Here is a 22,400-nt window from a genome sequence, read left to right as displayed (position 1 = left end):
ATTCTTCATTATTTTCAAAATCAGTTGAAACAAAAGCAGTGTATGATAACAATAGTTGTTGAATTCCTCAGCTAGAATATTATTTTACTTATTCTATATTTTGTACTTTATGTGTTGGTCAGGCTGAAAAATAAGTCGTTTTCTCAACTGGTCAATCAACTTATTGTTCTAACATCTGTGACTAAATTGGCTCAATACTCAGTCACAGATCTAATCAGCTAATGAACTAACCAGTCAGATAACTCAATTGAATGTAGAAGCTGCTACATGGTTGGTCAGTGAATATGTAACCTTACTAACTATTCAGCCTTCATCTACTGTAATAGTCAATCAATTTCAGTTCCATGTCTTATTTTTCTAACTGTCTTTGATTCAATTAATTTTGAAAATAAGGGAGAATTTAGTAAAGTAACTGTCATTTGTAACAAAAATCAACACAAAATTTCGATCCAAGGTTTTGATTTAGATCATTTTTAACCCTTTTTTTTTAATTATATTTCCGTTGAAATATTCTCACTTTGTTTCAGATAATTTTGAAAATAATGGAAAATTTAATGAAATGATTTTTCATTATTTAGTTGGGTGTTTAGAATATATACATAAAATTTTGATGGAAGGTTTTAATACAGATCACTTTAAAACCGAGAAGGGGCAGCCTGAGATGAAGGGTTGGTATCAACAGGGTCAAGTTACTAGATCAACTGTTCTGTCAACCAATCACCTTGTTGTATTTCTGGTTTTAGACAGTCCCACAGTAGATTAGTTGATTGGTCAGTGACATAAAGAACGAGTCAGTCAAACAGTTGAAAAGCTCTCTCTGATCTGATTATATCCTAAATTTATGCCAGTTGCTCATCAAGTAGTCATTCACTCGACAATATGGTTAAATCTGTATTATTTTTCTAAAACATTTAGACAAATTCAGCAAGGATTTTATGCAAAATGAAGAAAACCTGAGGTAATTCTTAATGTCATGCAGAAGGAAGACAAATGCCAAAATATAAGAAAAAAACCGAAGAACAAACAAACAAAAATAACAACAACAATAACATTGAATTGATGCATATACAAGAACAACATCAACAATACCAGCATTCTTCAGTCATTACCATTCCAGATAAAAATAGATGAAGGTAGGGGGCATAATTCAAGCAACCCCCAAAACAATAACGTCAAGACAATATAGAAGAAAACATATCTAAATAGATGTGAAAAGTGGGTGGGGTGGATATTTATACTATATCCGATCTGGTGACATCAATCTTGAAGTTTTCCTGGGTCTTTCTTGCTCCCGAAAACTACATACATTCCTCTGTGTTAGACATACATACTCTTTTTTTTTTTTTTTTGTTATGTAGATGAAGAGGAGCAACGAGGTCGGATGAAAGGGACATGCAGTGAGTATGGGTTTTACCTTGTAGTGCGCGAGTGAATTGAGTCGTTTGAGGTCACCCTCGATCTTTGAGGTGCTGTCTTCATCATTGAGGATGAGGATCTCGTTGGGGGTTGAACGCCATTCTGGAGGTTGAGCAAATAAGACTGTCAATAGGTAAACAGAAACCTTTTATCAGACAAGCTGAACGTTAAGAAAAAAATGCACTCACTTACGGTCACAGTTTGCCAGTGGGGTGTGAAAGCGAGGTCGGGTTTTGTCGAATGAATATTATTATTATTTATTTATTTATTTATTTTATGCTTGTATGGAGTAGAAAGTTGCCAATGAATAATAACAGAAATGTTTCTTCTGCACCATACAGCAGCAACAGCAGCAGCAGAAATATTTGGAACAGCAGCAGCAAGTCTCATTGGCAACAACAACAGCAGCAGCAGTGGTAGTAGTAGTAGTAGAAGTATCGGCAGTGACATTAATAAGAGAAATGGCCATAGATAGATAGGAATAGTAGTAGTAGTAGCAGCATTAAGGGAAAAGGAAATTGTTAGCATCAGATCAGTGGTTATTGAGACATATTCTGTAAGCCAAAGGTCGAAAGTGGAAAAGATGAAGGCAGTCTGTATGTTGGGCTAATATTTTTTTTTTTCTTTTGATGCTACACCTTTCCTTCCTCCATCAAGTATTACTGTATTTCCATTTAGAAGAGTTACACACAAAGGGAGATTACTCCTGTGAACAAGACATTTAAAAAAATGCCTCAAATCTAATATATTGAGGTACCATACTACATATATATATATATATATTATACAATAGATATAAATATATATTTATATATATAATAAACATATTTATGTATTATATAATATATATATTTATATTATATACCTCTGTCAATAGATCTATATCTCTCTTTATACATATATAGCATATCTATATATTAACATGTCTCCATATACATATATATACATTTCAAATTTTTGTGTGTGTGTACACATACACACACAGATGAATAAAGATGTACAGATGTAAAAATAAAATACACATATATTCAGCTGTGCATGTGTGTATATACATTGATTGTGCATTTACTGCAGGCAACAGAAGAGTATAGAAGCTATATTAGTAACACTACCTAGGCCATTTTGATAATATCTCCATGATATGAAGGAAGGAGGAAAATGACAATATATATATATATATATATATATATATATATATATATTATATAATATGTTGGGCGAATAGATGTTGATTTGATGGTCTTCATTCAATTTTTGATTTATGGTTTTGACTGCCTTATCTATGGAACTAACTTTGTCCGATTGAGAATAGATCTAAGGAATTATTGTGGATTGATGGAACATGTCTTTGAAATTGTTTTAGATAGTCACCTATAGGTTGAGAAAAAAAGAAAAAAGAGGAGGGGAGACGGGGAAAAATAGATGGAAGATAGAAAGAGTTGTGAGAAAAAGAGCAGTGAGAAAAAGAGAGAAAGAGCAGAGAGAGAGAGAGAGAGAGAGAGAGAGAGAGAAAGAGAGAGATAGAGAGAAAGAGAGAGAGAGAGAGATTAAAAGCAAAGAACAGAGACAAAATGGGATTTGAGCAGAGATATGTGAGAGTGAAAGAGAGAGAGTGATTGAAGTGGAGAGAGTGAGTAGAGAGTGTGAAAGAGAAGGAGCAAGCTGTGTGTACATGAGAATATACTTCCAAGGTTGTATTTATGAGTGTGTGTGTATCTTACAGTAATTACTTGTATGTAATTCTCACCTCTAATTTAGTGTTAAACCTTGGTGCAAAATTATTTCCCTTCATAGTTTTAGTTTTGCCCTGTGTATAAGTCACACCTAAGTGAAATATGTGTGTGTGTGTATACACACACATACTGAGACATCTCGAAAGTAAATAGACACCATCGTTCATGAAAGATTTATTTCTAGAAACAAAATGCACTGTGCATAATATGTTTTAAGGTTCAAAGTGTCTGCACAGGTAAAAGTGTATAATGAAAGGGGAGTGTCTATTTAATTTTAAGATGCTTGTGTGTGTGTGTGTGTGTGTGTGTGTGTCATATTATATGCAGTCATTTGTGTGTGTGTAAGATATTATATGCAGTCATGTGTGTGACATTATATGCAGTCATGAGAGTGTGTATGATGTTATATGCAGCCGTGAGTGTGTGTGTGTATATGAGAGAGAAAAATATTAAGAGTGTATATCTTTGTCTCTGTATCACTATGAATAAAATACTATGCATCAATATATTGTTTTACAGTTTATGTAATAATAGCCAAAATAATAATCACTATAATAATGATAATGATGATGAGGAGAAAGAAATAAATGAAGGCAAAAACTTATTTTGCTTAAGCACAAGGGTTTCTTGTCTTTCTGTAAATCTGCATTACTAGTGTCTATCTATAGCAGTGCTCTGCAGCCGGTATGCCGCGGCACACTGGTGTGCCACAAATCAATGATAGGGGTGCCACAGTGTAACCTGATGATAAATTTTTTTGCTATACTTGTAGTTATATTTCTAGTTTGAAAAGGATATAAGTGTACCACAAGTGAAAAAGATTGCGGGGGCAATGATCTATAGTAATGACTTTATTGATCTTACAGCAGTGTAAGACTGAGTCTATCCAGTAAGACTGAGTCTGAAGCTATAAAACTGAAAAATTTAACTTCATACCATAATGAATCTAATCTTGTGCTCTACTGTTTCATTAACAACAACAACCAGGGTAACTCCTTCTACTATGGGCAAAGAGCTGAAATTTTTGGGGAAGAGGGCTAGTCAATTATATTAACCCCCAGTACTCAACTGGTACTTATTTCATCCACTCTGAAAGGATGAAAGGCATAGTTCCTTGTTGGAATTTGAACTCAGAATGCAAAGATGGACGATATGCTAAGTGGGTAATGATTCTACCAGCTTACCACGTCAGTAATAAAAAAAAATCATTTCTATTATAGGCACAAGGCCTGAAAGTTGTGGAGAGAGAGTTAGTCGATAATGTAGGCCCCAGTGTTTCACTGGTACTCAATTTATTGACCTCAGTGGAATTTGAACTCAGAACATAGAGATGGACAAAATGCTGCCAAGCATTTTGCCTGGTGTGTTAACGACACTGCCAATAGGCTGCCTTGCTAATAATTTATATATATATATATATATATATATATATATATATATATATATATATATATATATATATATAATATATATATATATATATATATATAAATGGCTGGTTTCTTTCAGTTTCTGTTTACTACTTAGTAGACAAGGCTATAGTAAAAGACACTTGCTCAAAATGCTGAGCAGTGGGACTGAACTCAAAACCAGATGGTTGTAAGGTGAGTTTCTTAACCACTTGGCCATGCCTGTTTGTATATTATTAATAATAATAAGAAAAAAGTAATAAAATTTGCAACAACATCAACCCTAGAAATACTACTACGACTACTACTACTGCTGCTGCTGCTGCTGTTGTTACAAATTAATTTTTTCTTTTGACAAAATGCTATAAAATCAAACAAGGCTCTGAGAGGATTTAGCATTTTGGAATTTATAGGTTTACCAATATTTTGGAATAAAGGATTTTGTAATATTTTTAGAATTCTCTTTTTCAAAGACTTTTAGAATAAAAGTGAAGCTGAAGCACACACACACACACACGCACAATCCTTAAAAGCTATACTAAGAAGACTATATATCCACTGCTTTCCGCACAAAGTAAAAAAAAACAATAGAAAAAATATAAACTCATAAATTATATTTGTACGTATGTGTATGTATGCATGTTTTTGAGTGTGTGTATACATATATACATACATACATACATACATACATACATATATATAAACACACACATAAGTGACTAACTGGAAAAAATGACTCCTTAATACCACATGGGTGGAGGAACAATTTCTTTTAACAGAATTGAATTCAATAGTCCAATACCACAAGTTTCATGTGGATATGTTCAAGGTTATTCAATTGGAGTTTGAATTATGGTTGATGGTAGACACATTTATGTGTATTCTTACATATATATAGCATACACACACACACATATATCTATAAACACACAATCTATACATACATATATATATAGTACATATATGCATGTGCATACACACATACACACATATATATATATATACAATATATACACACATACATACATACACACACATCGGTGACTAACAGGAAAAATGAGTTCTTAACTTGCATGAGTGGATTATTAGAATTCAATAGTCCAATACCAGAGGTTTCATGTAAATATATTCATAGTTATTCAGTTATAGTTTGAATAATTGGTGATCACACACACATACAAACTATTTAAATGGGAATGGAATTAAAAATAAAGCAGAGACAGTAAGTGGGTGAATAGATGATCTTTGTATGGGTGAATGTAGGCAGTTAAGTAGATAGATGGATGAATAAAGAATGCATGATTGTGTATTGAAGATGATAGGGAGGTGGATATCTCAGATTTGGTTGTTTTGAGAACAAAAAAAAAAAAAATGATTAGGACACACCCACAAGTCTCTGCAAGTCTATTTCATTTCTTACCATGACTCTCTTCCTAAAGACATTTTTATCTGTAGAATATATAATTCAGTCAGCCATAAGTACGCTGAAATTTGCTGTGACATTAGATTTATGATTACTGAAAGGTTTTAGTCAAAAGCTACAACAAACCAAGCTCAAAAAACAAGCTTGCTGTGACTGTACTTGTAGCATCTCTATCACGCACAAAACTTCTTCATATAGCAATGACCAAAACCTCTTCATACAGCAATGAAGAAAGGATTAGTTAGATGCAAAGGAGTTTATTGAGCTGGTCAACCTTCTAGCCTTATCCAGCCGATAATAACACACAATTATTTATAGCCTTAACTGCTTCAAGATCCAATTTCTAAAAAGTATATGAAGGTGTTATTTGGGCAAGTTAGTGGGACAACTTTGGGTCTCAGCATGAAACCTGTTTTCCCCATGTGTTCTATTATTCATTTAACATGGTGTTTTCTGGGAAGCAAAACACCTGTGAGGAATAAGGACAGATGTACAAGGAAGTAGAGAAAATGGATAGAAGTATGAGAAAGCACACAAAGTGATGTGAGTGAATGCGCTTTGTGTTGGTAAATGTGTATGTGCTTGTAGCTGTATATGTATATATGCACATTTATACACACACACACGCGCGCATGAATGATGGAAGCACTTGCGTGTCTCAGATTGAACATTCTTAAGGAATGGAAGTAATCCTTCCACTGATAAAGATTAACAATAATCTATTTAAATCCCAGTTCATAGCTACCCTTTAACCAAGCTACATCGTTCAGTAGTATCACTCTCTCTCTCACACACACTGTCTACTCTCTCTTATATCAAGCTGCAACATATGTTAGATCATAGTGGTGGTGATGGTAGAAGAGATGACTGTAATAGGCATGATGACAGGTAGTCCTTGGGACAACAGAGGTATCGCTAGTGGAAACACACAAGTGTGTGCAAGCATACACACACACACACACAGAGCTTAACTAGAAAATTAAGCTTTCTTGTGAAAGAAATAGTGAAAAGATTTAATTATCAACGAATAAATAAATAAACTCTCTGATCTGTATTCACTTCCTCTTGCTATAAAGTACTCTCACATTCTCTGTGTGTGTGTGTATGTTTATGCATGAGTGCGTATGCTTGTGCAGGCACACAAATGTGTTCATTTAAAAATACAAGGTTTTCAAAGCAAAGGGACTAAAAATTTGTTAAATTTATATTATTATTAATATTATTGTTAGCAGATTTGTCAATGTGGCATTTTTCTGGTTCAGATTCTACTAAGGTCAACTCTGCCTTTCATACTTTCGGGGTCATTAAGATAGGTATCACTTGAGCACTGGAGTTGATGTAATCGACTTAACCCCTTCCCCAAAATTTCAGGCCTTGTGCCTATAGTAGAAAGGATTATTATTATCACTATTATAATTATGATCATAATTGGTGGTGGTGGTGGAGTTGGCTGTAGTGGTGGTGTTCCTCTAATGAAATTTGAAGCAACATTGTAGGGTGGATAAGCTTTGAAACCCTTATTTCATATCTTATAATGACCTTCTATCTAAATCATTGTGTTAATACACTATTGCAAAACAAAAAAAATTCTTCCTTTTCTTGTGCTCTCTCTTCTGCTGCTCATCATCATCATCATCATCATCATCATCATCATCATAATCAATTGTTATTTTGTTTGTGGAAGATTTATAATTAAGAATCGAATGAGTTTCTAAGGTTACATGTTAAGAAACATGACAAATAGAATTCAAATTCTGAAGACGTAGTAAGCTTATGCAATTACAGAAAAAAATTTTAAAAAGCTGTCTTGTTCTTAAATAATATTGATTTTTCTAACATTTGGTATGATAATACTGACCCCTTATTTAGGGTCTAATTATACACAGTAAGGTAAAACAAACAACAATAAAAAATTCATCCTGAAAAGAAAAAAAAAAAACAAGAACAAAAACAAAAAAATGAAATTTTGACATATATGGATATCTTTCAATCAGGTACAGAGACCCAGAGTAATACCAGACAACTAGAACTGAACCTGCAACATTACTGTTGTTTATGTTTATAACCCTGTAGGGATAAACAAAAAAAAAACAGAACCTTGCTCTGGTTTGAACTTGTAACCTTAAGCTACTTTAACTATTAATATCATTATTAAACCATTGTGTCTGGCTATTCTCTCCTTCAGTTCTGTCACCTTTGTTTGAAAGATATTTCTTGTTCCAATATTTTCAAAACCAGAGAGACAACAACACTCAAAATTCTATCATTTGGAGCAAAATGTCTTGATAAAATAGATACGTCAAATTTTGTTTTCTTTTACAAGACCAAATTTTCAAATTGAAGATTTTTTTCCCCTTTCTTTAAGATTGCAAGCTTGAAAAGTTAAATATAAATAGTTTATTTGATGGCATAAAAATGCTAGAATATATTAAACATACTCCAATTTCAGAAGAGCATGTTCAGGATAAAAAGTTTTTAGTCCATTGACCTTTCAGCTGTCAAATTATAAATGCTTATTTATCTACATTGTTTTGAATTAACCATACATTATCTTGTAGCTTTGAGATTTCAATGATACAGTTGCTTTCTTTCAAGAATTATATTGTTAGTGTAAGTGTGAGGGGCTGGATTTGGCTAGTTTGAATGTAAAACTGGTAGCATGTTTGAGCTAGGCATAGCTGGTTTAAATCGTGTATTATTTACAGCAATCTAAGATAGTGAGCTGGCAGAATCATTAGCATGCTGGGAAAAATGTTTAGTGATATTTCTTTCTTCTTCGTGTTCTGAGTTCTAATTCTGCCTAAGCCAACTTAATTGATTTACTCCACCCCGCCAAACTTGATAGCTTTGTGTCAAAATTTGAAACTAATATTTAAAACAATCAGGTCCAACTTTGATATGGGATCCAGATGTATATGTCGAGACATTTTTTTGTTATTAAAATCAATGAGCAAGAAATTGGTTATATATTTCTACAATACACAAAATATCTTAAAAGTTTTTTTTTTTTAATACACTTCCTAATGATATTTAATTACAAAAATAGGACTATTTAAACATTGAATGGCTTAGAGGGACCACCTGAGTAACATAGGAATCAAAGGGGTCTATCAGTAACAAAAACAAAAAAAACAAAGGTTTAAGAATCACTGATTTAAACTGACCATGTCCAGCCAAAATATTCTACATGTCTTATGTATAAGCTGGCCAGACGCAGCTTCTTATGCTCAACTTATAATGTCACTCTAAAAATAAACAAATTACATCACTGAAATCTTGAAGATATGAAATAAATAATGTATTATTAATTCAAAACAATGTGAATACCAAAGGGGTTAAAGTAATTCTATGGAGCAGAAACTATGAGTGTTGGATTCAGCTGTGGAATTGAAAGAATTGAAGTTTTGCTGGATTATTTTTGCAAAATCTCTTGGTAATCACTTAAAAAACAAAATACTTCAGAAAGGAAGTTGGACAAGATAAATAGGGAACAGACAAGAATTCTCTTAAAACTTCTAAATGAACAAACTTGGTTATACATAGTTATGCTGATGGAATTGTTTCATCCATCGCTAAGAATGTCACTTACCAAGGTCTAAGCTCTCTATAGGCGGCCGTCTACTAAATGGAGCATTCTTGTAGATGGCATCCATGATTTTCTCCTTGACATGTGTGATGGTGTCACAGTCGAGGACTTTGACTGGAACATATGGTTGGCTAAACTGCTCTGTGTCACACACATTTATTGTCTATGAATATATTAAGAGAGAGAAAGACATGAATAAATATATGCAAACACATTTAGACACTGGCATTTGAAGATAAATTTATAAGGAGTACAGTATATGGCAATGATACTAAAACATTAATTTTAACTCTCTAGCATTTCCACTGGTCATATCCAACCCAAATATCTTACCTGTTTTACGTTCAAACCAGCTTAAATACTGTCTGTCACACCTATCCTACATCATTGAAATTTTGAAGCTTTGAGGTTATGCATGGTTAATTCAAAACAATGTAAATGAATTCGACAGGGTATTCTGAATGCTAAAGGGTTAATGATACCTATCTTAATTAACCCTGTGAATTGATTAAAATGAAATTCAGGGGAAAAAAAAAAAAAAATCGAACCTAGTGGAATTTGAACTTGGGACATAAAAAAATATAGCTAAATGCCTTGAGCAAACATTACAGAAACTGAAGTTAATAAATTCTGCATGGAACTTTAAAGTTTTGAAATTACAATGTTAAGAGAATCACTTTATTGTTGGCAATGCTAATAGTTCCCTTCCAAAATTATCACCTTACTCTAATTCTGGCTACAGTGCTTTCAGGCCACACATTTCCAAGACGGTACAGTTCTGGAAAGGAAGTTTTGGCCAAAGTTTTTACTACACTAGCAGGATGGTGACACAGCACAAATAACTGTAAAAGATGTGGCAGCATTGAATGGTTTTGAGTAGAGGTTGGCACACAGCTTATCTCTTATATAAAAGACAAACAGATCTTTCACTAAGTTGTACAAACACTAGCGTGCAAGAGTGACTATTCTGCTGAAAACTTAGAAAGATTAGAATTCATGTTTAACCCATTTGCTACCATATTTCTGTTTAAATACACTGCTATTATTTCAATTAATTTTGAAAATAACAAAAAAATCTAATAAAACAACTCTGTCATTAGCTGGTGTTTGGAACATGACAAAATTTTTATGAAAGGTTTTAATTTAGATCCCTTTAAATCAGAAAGTTTGTATCATAGAACCTGGACTGGTTTCAGGAATGTTAGTATCACAAGGGTTAAACAAGCACCACCATTTCTACCCTTACAGATTCTTACACTCGTCACAAGATGTAAGAAAACCATTATCTAGAACAGTGGTCCTCAACTGGGGTCCATATGGCTCTTTGGGGTCAATGTGGCCCTTTGGGGTCCATATGGCCCTTTGGGGATTCATATGACCATTCGGAGTCCATATAAGATTTTGTTTCGTAAAATTTATCTGCAATAAATTTGTTATACATGTCCAATTCACAAAATATTTTAGCAATTTTTTTAATGCAATTTCTGATTATATTTCATTATATATACTGATTTTAAAAAAATCGAATGACTAGGTGGGTCCATCCAAGTAAAATAAGAATGAAAGGGGTCTAGAGTTAAAAAAAGTGGTTGAGAAACACTGCTGTAGAAGTTTAAAAAGAAAAAGCACTTGTTATCTTACAAGCTGATAAGTTCAGTCAGCCACTAATTGTGAATCAAATATCACCTGGTAACAACACACGCTACTTACACAATGTTATTTCTCTTAGGTAAGTTAAGGTACTTCTAATGAGACAGTTGTTGTTGGCACTCCGTCGCTTACGACGTCGAGGGTTCCAGTTGATCCGATCAACGGAACAGCCTGCTCTTGAAATTAACGTGCAAGTGGCTGAGCACTCCACAGACACGTGTGCCCATAACGTAGTTCTCGGGGATATTCAGCGTGACGCAGTGTGACAAGGCTGACCCTTTGAATTACAGGCACAACAGAAACAGGAAGTAAGAGTGAGAGAAAGTTGTGGTGGAAGAGTACAGCAGGGTTCGCCACCATCCCCTGCCAGAGCCTCGTGGAGCTTTAGGTGTTTTCGCTCAATAAACACAACGCCTGGTCTGGGAATCGAAACCATGATCCTATGACCGCAAGTCTGCTGCCCTAACCACTGGGCCATTGCGCCTCCACTAATGAGAAAGTAAAAAGGAAAGGTAGTTTGGGTGTACTCACCAGCGTGCGGAAATCTATCTGCTGACGAATCAGTTTGTCTTCACTCAGGGAGTACTTAGCTTCACTGGAGATAGCATCAACGGGGCCTTTTGATACCTGATGCTTGATTGCTTGGAACAGCAAAAATAAAGGTTTTCCGGCACAGTCCTACAAAGAAAGAGAGAAAGAGGTAAAATGTGAAACACAGAAATTCACGGAATATTTGTCAACTTATTTTATGTTTGTGGTTGGCCCAGAATTATAATTAGAAGATACTTGCTGAAAGTGTTGTGCACTGTGATTGAACTTGAAACCATATGGTTGGGAAATAAACTCCTTAGTCATACAGCCATGCCTGCATCCACCATCACCATTACCATCATCATCGTAATGTCTGTTCTCCATACTGGAATGGGTCAGGCAGTTTGAATGGAACAGGGAAGCCAGAGAGCTGCATCAAATTCCAGTCTGTTTTGGCTTGGTTTCTACAGCTGGATGCCCTTCCTAATGCCAACCAATCCACAGAGTGTACCAAATGCCAGTTATGCCTCACTGGCATGGGTTCCTTTCATGTGTCACCAGCACATGAAATATGTGTGTGTGTGTGTGTGTGTGTGTATATATATATATATATATATATATAGGTTCAAAAAAAGGAAAAAGACAAAAAACAACAACGTGAGGACGTGATACAGATAGTGTTACTAGACGCTCGGGAAAGGAAAGAGAGAGAGAGTATGACGTTTCGAGAGAGAGAGAGCATCATCATTGTTTGACATCCACTTTCCCAAGCTTACATGGGTTGGAGAGAATTTGTGGAGACAGATTTTCTATAGACAGACGCCCTTCTTGTTGCCAACCTTCACCCAAGACTAGATATGTTTTCACAGGAGATTAGAAACAAAAGGCCACTATTGCCTAATGATGAGACTTATTTATAACTATGGCATGAAGTCAAGGTAAGGAGACAGTAACACACACACACACACACGCACCATAATTATTTAATGTCTTTTCCATGAGTTGGACGGTTTGACAAGAGCTGGCAAACCAGAGAGTTGTGCCAAGCTGGGCTTCTTTCAGCTTCTGTCTCCCAAATCCACTTGCAAGACTTTGGTCAGTTTGGGGCTATGCAATGGAACTGAACTTGAGACCATGTGGTTTGGAAGCTAGTTTGTTACCACAAAGTCATGCTTGTACTTATATACATAAAAACAAACAATATATACTTTATATATATATATATATATATATATATATATATATATATATATATATATATATACATACATACACACACACTCATATTAATGTTTGTTTTCATGTTCAGTTATAATAAAAACAATTTTACATTAATCTGATGAGATGCTCTATACTTTTGTAGAGTACATATTTATTATTCTTAAATAACAATGTTGTTGGCAGTGACTTCAAAGTTTCGACCAGCTAGGCCATACATCATGTGTATGTTTATACACACACACACACACACACACATATATATATATATAGATAGGTATACTTTATGAGCTGTTCCCCTACTTCAGTACCTCTCAATATGGCTGGCTGACTCTTTCAATATATCTCAATCTATTTATCTAAATATCAACTGCCTGACTATTCCTTTATCTTTCTGCCCTGGCATCTGTCTGTGTGTGTGTGTGTGTGTGTGTGTGTGTCCGTGTGTCCCCTCTATGAAGCTGTTCCTCAGCTTTTCTTCCTTCGCAGCCTCTTCCTATCCCAAACCCCTGTCTGAAAGACATCATAAAATACAAAGAAAATATAACAAGCCTGTCCCTTAAAGATTTAGATGTATAGAAGAGGATGGGGGAGGATGGGGATGAGGTGGAGATTGCAATTCTGCTTTATTATTCTTGTCTCTAGTTGTAGCCTTTCTCCCCCTTTCTTTGAAAAGAAAGGAATGCTAATAGTATTCTTCCTGTGCATACCCTCACTCCTTCAGGTACCTCCTCCCCTATTAAGGAGGAGGTGTTCAATCCCTTATGCATCTGCCTAGACTACTTCTTATTCTCCCTAAAAAAAGTGGGGACAGACTGCTCCTTTTTCTCATAAAATATAGAAATATCTGCCATATTGTATCTGTCATTGTTTTATATATATATATTTTTTTATTCTTAGCTTGCTGATGTGTATGTACATCAATCCTTGTGTGTGTGTGTGTGTGTGTGTAAGCTGACATACACATGTACTTTTACTCATTTATCCAGATGCACACGTACATACATTGTTTCATTTCTTCATGTGGATATGCAGTCACACACAGACTTGCTTTTACCACCTCTTCCTCCACCAACTCCTACTCCTTAATGGTGGTAGCAGTAAAAGTAGTAACAGCAACTAGATGTACCCCATACTACCAAAAATAAATCCTCATGGTGCTGTCTTCACCCTTCATCCCTTTATGCTTTTACAAAGATCAACCCAGACGGTAATATCTTCCTTTTATAAGTTTGTGACAGTTCAATGTCAATTTGAGGGTGATTTGGCAACTAATTCTAGCAAGTCAAGCAACCACAGAAAGGCTTCCTTGACTTATACCAGTTATGTACTAACATGGATTAAATCAGTTAACACTAACCCTTTGCACTAGTGGTACCAGTGCAGTCGACAACCAAGCCTGCAGTCATTTCATGACGTGGCTGTGTGGTAAGCATTTTGCTTCCCTCCCACATGGTTCCAGGTTCAGTCTCACTGGGTGGTACTTTGAGCAAGTGTCTTCTGCTATAATCCTGAGCTAACTAATGCCTTGTGAGTGGATTTGGTAGACAGAAACTGAAAGGGGCCTGTCATGTGTATACAAATGTGTGTGTGTGTGTGTGTGTGTGTGTGTGTGCCCTGGGTATGATATTAAAATGCACCCAGTGGTGAGGCTTCAATCCAGGAGTTCTGGAATTGTGGAGAGCGTGGTGTCACCCCTTAGTTACCATTACTCCTTGGTCTGTTTTGACCATGAACAGTAGTACCAGGGTCCCACCTATGGGTTAAATAAATTTCTCAGGAGTAGAAAAGTCCAGCACTGGATTAGCCATTAAGTAAAATAAGCACATGCTTAGGGCATCAAGGGAAGGAGAGGGTACCACAGAAATGGTAAATGGTTTACAGCACAAAAGAAATCACTTTGAAGTTGCTAAAATAATATTCGGGATGCTTTTATCTGTAAGTATAGAGGCAGATGTGTTACCTAAGATTAATTTTGAGGATTTGATCAAAGACTTTGCAATTCAAAAAAGTAGGAGGAAACTTTTCAAATATAAATAAAGTGGAAGTATACACAAATAAACATTATTTTCCCTCTTACTGTTTTGTTTCGTTTTGAAAAATAAAATTTTATTTTATGGTTTGCTATTGTTTATATTTTGAATAACATAATCTTTTATGGGGCCACCAAAATCTTTTAAGTGCTTAGGGCCTCAATGAGTCTTAATCCCAAAGGTGTAAAAAAGGCAGCTCTTCTAGGAGAAAGATACTCTGTTACAAAACTTGCAGTCAAAATAGTGCCAGCCATCTTGCAATACTTGTCACTGGAACCTACTATGCTTATAGAGCATGGTAGAAATGTTTTAAAGATTTTGTCACTTAGACCCAATGATATACAGATGTCTCTCTATCATTTCATTTCTTGATCTGTTTTATCTTTCATAATGTTCTATTGCAATGGCTGTATAGCTGAAAAGTCATATCCATGCACATGCATAGATGAAAGCAAATCAGAACAATCAGGTTGAATGTGAGGTAGCTATCATCTGATGAGACGAGACAAACATCATGTGTATGTGTCTGGTTGTCTTGACTTCAGGTGATAGTTGTAAAGGAATGTCACCATCATACAACTGATGTCCTTCATTTTCAATCTTCCATGAGAACATGTCTGGTCATGGGGAATATTACCTTACTTGGAAACAGGTGAAGGTTAGTGACAGGAGGAGCCCCTAGTTATAAGAAATGTGATCAAAAAATTCCACCTGACTTATGCAAGTATGGAAAAATGGCTCTGTTGTAAGAAGCTTACTTCTCAACTACATGGTTCAGGGTTCAGTCCCACTGTGTGGCACTTTGGGAAAACGACTTCTATTATAGCCATGAGTCAAACAAAACCTTGAGAGTAGATTTGGGAAATGGAAACTAAAAAAAGTTCATCATATACGTGTGTGTGTGTGTGTGTGTGTGTGAGCACGTGTCTTTGCCCTCTCCTACAACTGCTTGACAGTGTTGGCATATTTATATCCCTGTAACTTAGTGGTTTAGCAAAACAGACTGCTAGAATAAGTACCAGGCTTTAAAAAAAACAAAGTACTGGAGTTGATACATTCAACTAAAAATTCTTCAAGGCAGTGCCCCAGCATGACCACAGTCTAACGACTGAAACAAGTAAATGATAGAAGATAAATTAAACAATGACAATGATTATGTCTCTAATTTACTTGGGGAAGGCTTATGCCTCACCTGAGTTCTGAAATTTAATTGAGTCTCATGGAATTGATAAGTGATCGAGACCTTTGGTGATATGCTATGCTTCAGAAGATTCATCAAGCCAAGTGAAATCATAGTTGTGGCCGATGTCAGCGCCGGGTAAAAAGCACCCATTACACTCTTGGAGTGGTTGGTGTTAGGAATGGCATCCAACTGTAGAAACCATGCCAAATCAGATTGGAACCTTGTGCAGCTCTCCAGCTTCAGTCAAACCGGCCCCAACCCATGCCAGCATGGAAAACAGACACTAAATGATGATGACTCCCAATAACTGGTCCCACTTAGTTGACATGTAGACTAAGGGAAAATACTTAGGAGATTCTTGCTTTCTTCTTCCATATAAACTTTGAGCTTCAGAAATATATTTTACCATTTATCTTTTACGTATTCAAGTCACTGGGCTGTGGCCATGCTGGGGCACTATCTTGAATGGTTTAAACTAAGAAAGTAATCTCTGTACTTATATTTATCATAAATATTTTTTTTTTTAAGTCTAGTACATAGTCTGGGAGTCAGTCTCTTTTACCGAAATGCTGTTGTCAAGCAATGAAGTGAGGGAACAAACTTAATGACACACAGACATTTATATAAGTATACATATACAATGGACCTCCACATTGTTTCTGTCTACCAAATTCACTCAGAAGGATATCAGCCACTGACTCTAGTAGAAGACACTTGTCCTAGGTGCCATTCAGTGGGACTGAACCCAAGACCGTGTGGTTGCAGAGCAAGCTCATTAACCACACAGCCATGCTTGTGCATTAAAACAAAATTTAAAAAAAAACAAAAAAAAAAATACAATTACCATGATCTAACATAAATCTTTGATAAATCCACATTCAGTTGTTTTAATATTTTCTTCAGACAGAAATTACAAATGATTTTATCCTTGTTTTCAGTAGTAGTAGTAGTAGTAGTAGTAGTAGTAGTAGTAGTAGTAGTAATAATGATGATGAAGACGAAAGCAATGATAATAAAAATAATAGAATGAAAGTAAAAGAAACCTTTAGTAGAAATTTTAAAATTTCTAAATTTTTCAGAATGTATTTTTGCAATATTGTTGTTGCTCTTATTGAAGTATTTGTGGTAGCTCTTCTGTCTCCTCTCACTCTCTGATTACTGTTTCACTACAACTACCACCACCACCACTACTACTACTACTACTACTACTACTACTGCTGCTGCTGCTACTACTACTAATGGTTGTTGGTGTATTTGTTTTATTTCCCGCTTTTGTTGTCTATGTCATAGTATTGATCATTTGAATAAAAAAAATTTTTATTTTTCATTTTTCAAAGTTATGATTATGATTATTATTATTATTGTTGTTGTTGTTGTTGTTCCTGTATTAGCTGATCTGTTTTAAAATCTTTTTATTTTTTTGTTTTCTTCTTCTTTTTAAAACTGTTGTTTATTCTCAAAAGTAACCTTATAACAACATTCTGGGGAAGTTTTCCAATGCAAAGTTAAAAATTTTTAAAAATGGGGAAAAAAAAGAAAAAAAAATTAAAAGCCCTGTACGAACAACAACAACAGAATCAACACAAACACATTACGTAGAAATAAAGTACTAAGAACATGCTACGTACAACTGAAGGATTATTAGCTTTTCCTAACCCAGAATCCATCTTCTATTTGTTTCTCCCACCCCTGCCACCACTATATATGTCTATGATGTATTGGCGAGGAGGGGAGTAAGTGTGTGTGTGTGTGTGAGGCATCGTTGTTTTTGGGGTTTCTAATGCTGATTTAATATCTGATACATTGAAGTATATTTGTTTATACACACACACATATATACATTTTTATCTTGTGTATATATGTGTGCATGTGCATATATGTATGTATATGATAATATTTTTAAATGTGCGTAATGTATCTCTATATATAAATATATGTGCATGTGTATATATATATGCGCATGTGTATACATATATATATATGCATGTATACACACACAAACACATATGTATGTATATATACATATATATATGCATGTATACACACATATATATGTGTATATATATATATATATATATATATATGAAAATGCATGTATATGTGCACATTTACATGCATGATGTATATTACATATAAGTAGTTTATGTATGTGTGTGTATGTATATATCCATTCATATATATACATATACACACGTATATATGGATATATACACATACTGCATATACATATGTACATACATACATGCACATATGTATACACATATTACATACATACTCATATATATATGCATATATATATACACACACAAGCATATACATTTATGTACTACATAAACACATGTATACATACATGTATATAATATGCGCATATCAATACATATATATGTCTGTCAGTGCTACTTGTAATATGTAACCAGTACAACCTGTCACATGGTTAGTCTGTTGGCAATTAAACTAGCAACCTTTACTAATCCTGCTTGGTTAGAAGTGTAGTTTTCATTGGACACATCACAGGATGAAAAGCAAAACCTACCAAAGGGTGGATGAACCCAGTAAAAAGAACAACCATCCAACCAGATGGGAATGAAACACAATTAATTTTTGTTTAGACATATCTCTCCAGAAGGAAAAGTCTGATCTAACATCTGTAAATTTATTTGCATCCAATAATGTAGACTAATCCTTTCTGGGTGAATTCATAACATTGTTTCGAGAGTGAAATTTGTCCTGTCGAAGGCTTTTCCTCACTTTAACCCTTTATCTTTTAATCTGGCCATATCAGGTTCAAATATTGCACCTGTTTTATGTTCAAGGTACAATATTTGGGCCTGATTTACGTTCAAGTGAAGGCATGTGGCTCAGTGATTAGAGCATTGGGCTCGCAATTATGAGGTAGTGAGTTCGATTTCCAGACCAGGCTGTGTGCTGTGTTCTTGAATAAGACACTTTATTTCCTGTTGTTCCATTCACTCAGCTGTAGGAATGAGTTGTAATGTCACTGGTGCCAAGCTGTATTGGCTTTTAGCTTTCCACTGGTGTGGGGAGAGGAGGCTGGTATGCATGGGTAAACCGCTGGTCTTCCATAAACAACCTTGCCTGGAATTGTGCCTCGGAGGGTGACTTTCTAGGTGCAATCCCATGGTCATTCATGATCGAAGGGGGTCTTTTTACCATTTTATGTTCAAACCAGCTAGATCTGGCCTCACATACTTACTGTTATTATGTCAAAGTAACCAATCACATCATGGAAATCTCAAAGCTGTGTGATAATACATGGCTAATTCAAAAGAATGTGAATAAGTAAGCATTATATTTGAAAGGGTAATCATCATCATCATCATCATCATCATCATCATCGTTTAACGTCTGCTTTCCATGCTAGCATGGGTCGGACGATTTGACTGAGGACTGGTGAAACCGGATGGCAACACCAGGCTCCAATCTAATTTGGCAGAGTTTCTACAGCTGGATGCCCTTCCTAACACCAACCAGTCAGAGAGTGTAGTGGGTGCTTTTACGTGTCACCCGCACGAAAACGGTGTCTTTTATGTGCCACCCGCACAAGAGCCAGTCCAGGGGCACCGGCAACGATCTCGCTCGAAAAACCTCATGTGTCACTCCTGAATGCTAAAAGGTTAAAAAGCTTTAGGCTGAAGCATTGCTTGATTTTTTTAATGTTTCCTATGTGCCACATACTATGGCTGGCTGTAACCAAAGAACGGTAAAATACTCATTGGCACGAAGGTAAGTATCACGGTGGTTTGTATGTAACTCTTTGGATACCTGCTACTAGAAGCACCCATCACTGCCACATCTGTGCAAAAGATGTCTGAGTCTCAAGCAGTCCTTTTGTAAAACATTCATGCACAGAGTTTTTAAATATATGACAGGCTTCTTTCAGTTTCCATCAAACTCCCACACATGGCATTGATGTGCTGATGTGCCTGGAGCTACTGTAGGAGGTAGATGCCCAAGGTACTGCATGGTGGGACTGAACTTGAAACCACATAGTTGGGAAAGGGAACTTCATAATTATACAGCTATACCTCAAAGCAACCCCCCCCCCCCCCAAAAAAAAAAAACACCCCCACACACACACAGAATTTGATTTATGTATTTGTTCTGCTAAAATGTTTGATACAAAAATGTGTGTCAAAACATGTTATAGAGTAGGAAAGTTATTTTATCAATAAGGAAACACACAGACTGGTTCTATTTCATCCCTTATTATTACTATTATTTGTTAACTAGTTAACCAATTAACTACTTTATTAATTGTTCAATCAATTAATTGATCTACTCTGGTCAGGAAATGGCGATGAAAAGACTAACAAACCAAACTGATTGATTGATTAATTGAACGATTAATCAGGGACTTTGTTAGTTAATTGATTAATTGGTTAACTAGTTGACTAATAATAATGATGAGAGGTGATATAGAAGCAATGTGTGTGGGTTTATTATTGGTAAAATATGACTGCCCAATATATAACGACACACACACATACACACACATATATATACACGTAAATGACAAAGGGTAAGAGTTGAAGAATGAGTATAAGATGGATGATGGGAGTAGTAAGGTTAAGACATATGACGCAGAACTAAGACATCAAGGCAAGAAGTATATGGTGGGGGGGGGGTAGTTGATGGGGAGAGTAAATCACAACATCTCACATCTTCATCCACTTACACTGTTCTACAAATAATCCCCTTCTCTCATCTATTTCTCCCCGTCACAGTTTGTAACTGCCAGGAGGAAGTTCAATGGGAATGTTTGGCTTTCCCTTCATTAGTATTCTGTTAATTAACACAACTACTCTTTAAAAACTGACTCCTTTCCACCACTACTGCAACCAATACCACAACAATTTCATCAATGACAGCAACAGCCAAACATAACAAAAACAACATAAGATTCACAACAGTCAAAATTACAGTGAAGAAAAGTAACAAAATTGCCGTTTGTTTTTTAATTGTTGTTTTGTAAGAGTTAACTAAAACAACACCAAATAACAACATAAAGCCAACAACACTATGCAGTACAGCAGAAACACAATCAAAAACGTAACAATAACAGTAAACAAAATACATAAAATACGTGTTGTGTAGATATTGTGTTACTTGTATGATGTAGGGTGTTGTGTATCTATGTGTCACTTCTTTGTAATATATGCAAGTCAACACCCAGTGTTTTCACTGTGTCCTCTTTCATTTCTATCATGATTAGATGGTGATCCTTAAATTATATTCACTGAAAGGACTCCCTTGTCAAGTAAAACTGAGGATGGAGATAGTGGGGGGAGAAACCTGAGTATATAGAGAAGTGGTGATTGTGGGAACAACAAACATGCACGGCATGGTTTATTTACACAGGCATGTGTGTGTGTGTGTGTGTGTGTGTGTGTGTATGTGTGTGTACACATGTACATACCTATGCATACTGGCTTCATGAATATGCATCTGTTTAACTGTGCATGTATGTTCACATGTATATACTTGTATGCATTTGTATTTTATGAAGATGATTCCATCTCTGTATATGCATGCATGCATATCATTATATGTGTGTGTGTGTGTGTGTGTGTGTGTGTGTGTGTGTACATATGTGTGACAGGCATAGCTGTGTGGTTAAGAAGAATGCTTCCCAACTATGTCGCTTTAGGTTCCATCCCACTTCATGGCACATTGGGCAAATGTCTTCTACTATAATCTCAGGCCAATCAAAGCACTGTGAGTGAATTTGGTCGATGGAAATTAAGAGAAAATTGTCATGTATGTGTGTACCATCATCACTTAATGTCCATTTCCTGTTCTTGGAATGGGTTGGACAGCTTGACAAGATATATAAAATATACAAGTGTGTGCCAAATTTCAGGAGGTCCAACAAGGCATATGAAAAAGACTTACAGTTTCAGCTAAGATGGTACATCACTAAAAATATCATTTGTTCAGTTGATCTCACTTCCATAATTGTGATCAACTGAAACCAATTCAGGCCACAAAAAAACATGACACAGAGAAATTTCATGAAAATCAGCCAACTTAAATGAGTATGAAATGAAGGAACTAGAAATGTAAGAAAGCAAGAGAAGCTGTATTTGAACAGAAGCATCTTTCCAAAGATTCTTCAGAGTTAACAATGATCTAAGAGCCATGTGTATGCTTTTTTTTTTTTCCATCTTTTACTTGTTTTAGTCATCCAACTGTAGCCT

The 22,400-nt window shown here is 35.3% G+C and overlaps 1 protein-coding gene across 1 annotated transcript in view; it reads right to left on the bottom strand.

Annotated features, from left to right (window-relative positions):
* Positions 1 to 22,400, bottom strand: part of LOC106878623 (plexin-A2) — a 758,495-nt gene that overhangs the window by 27,804 nt on the left and 708,291 nt on the right. Inside the window, exons 22-24 of the mRNA XM_089351892.1 lie at positions 11,749 to 11,895; positions 9,571 to 9,730; positions 1,415 to 1,539 (exon numbers count right to left, since the gene is read on the bottom strand). Coding sequence (XP_089208018.1) covers positions 1,415 to 1,539; positions 9,571 to 9,730; positions 11,749 to 11,895 — 432 coding nt within the window. The remainder of the gene's footprint in view (positions 1 to 1,414; positions 1,540 to 9,570; positions 9,731 to 11,748; positions 11,896 to 22,400) is intronic.

This window comes from Octopus bimaculoides, chromosome 5, assembly GCF_046866305.1.
Source record: "Octopus bimaculoides isolate indiv1 chromosome 5, ASM4686630v1, whole genome shotgun sequence".
NCBI lineage: Eukaryota > Metazoa > Mollusca > Cephalopoda > Octopoda > Octopodidae > Octopus > Octopus bimaculoides.
This window is presented reverse-complemented; position numbering and strand designations above follow the sequence as displayed.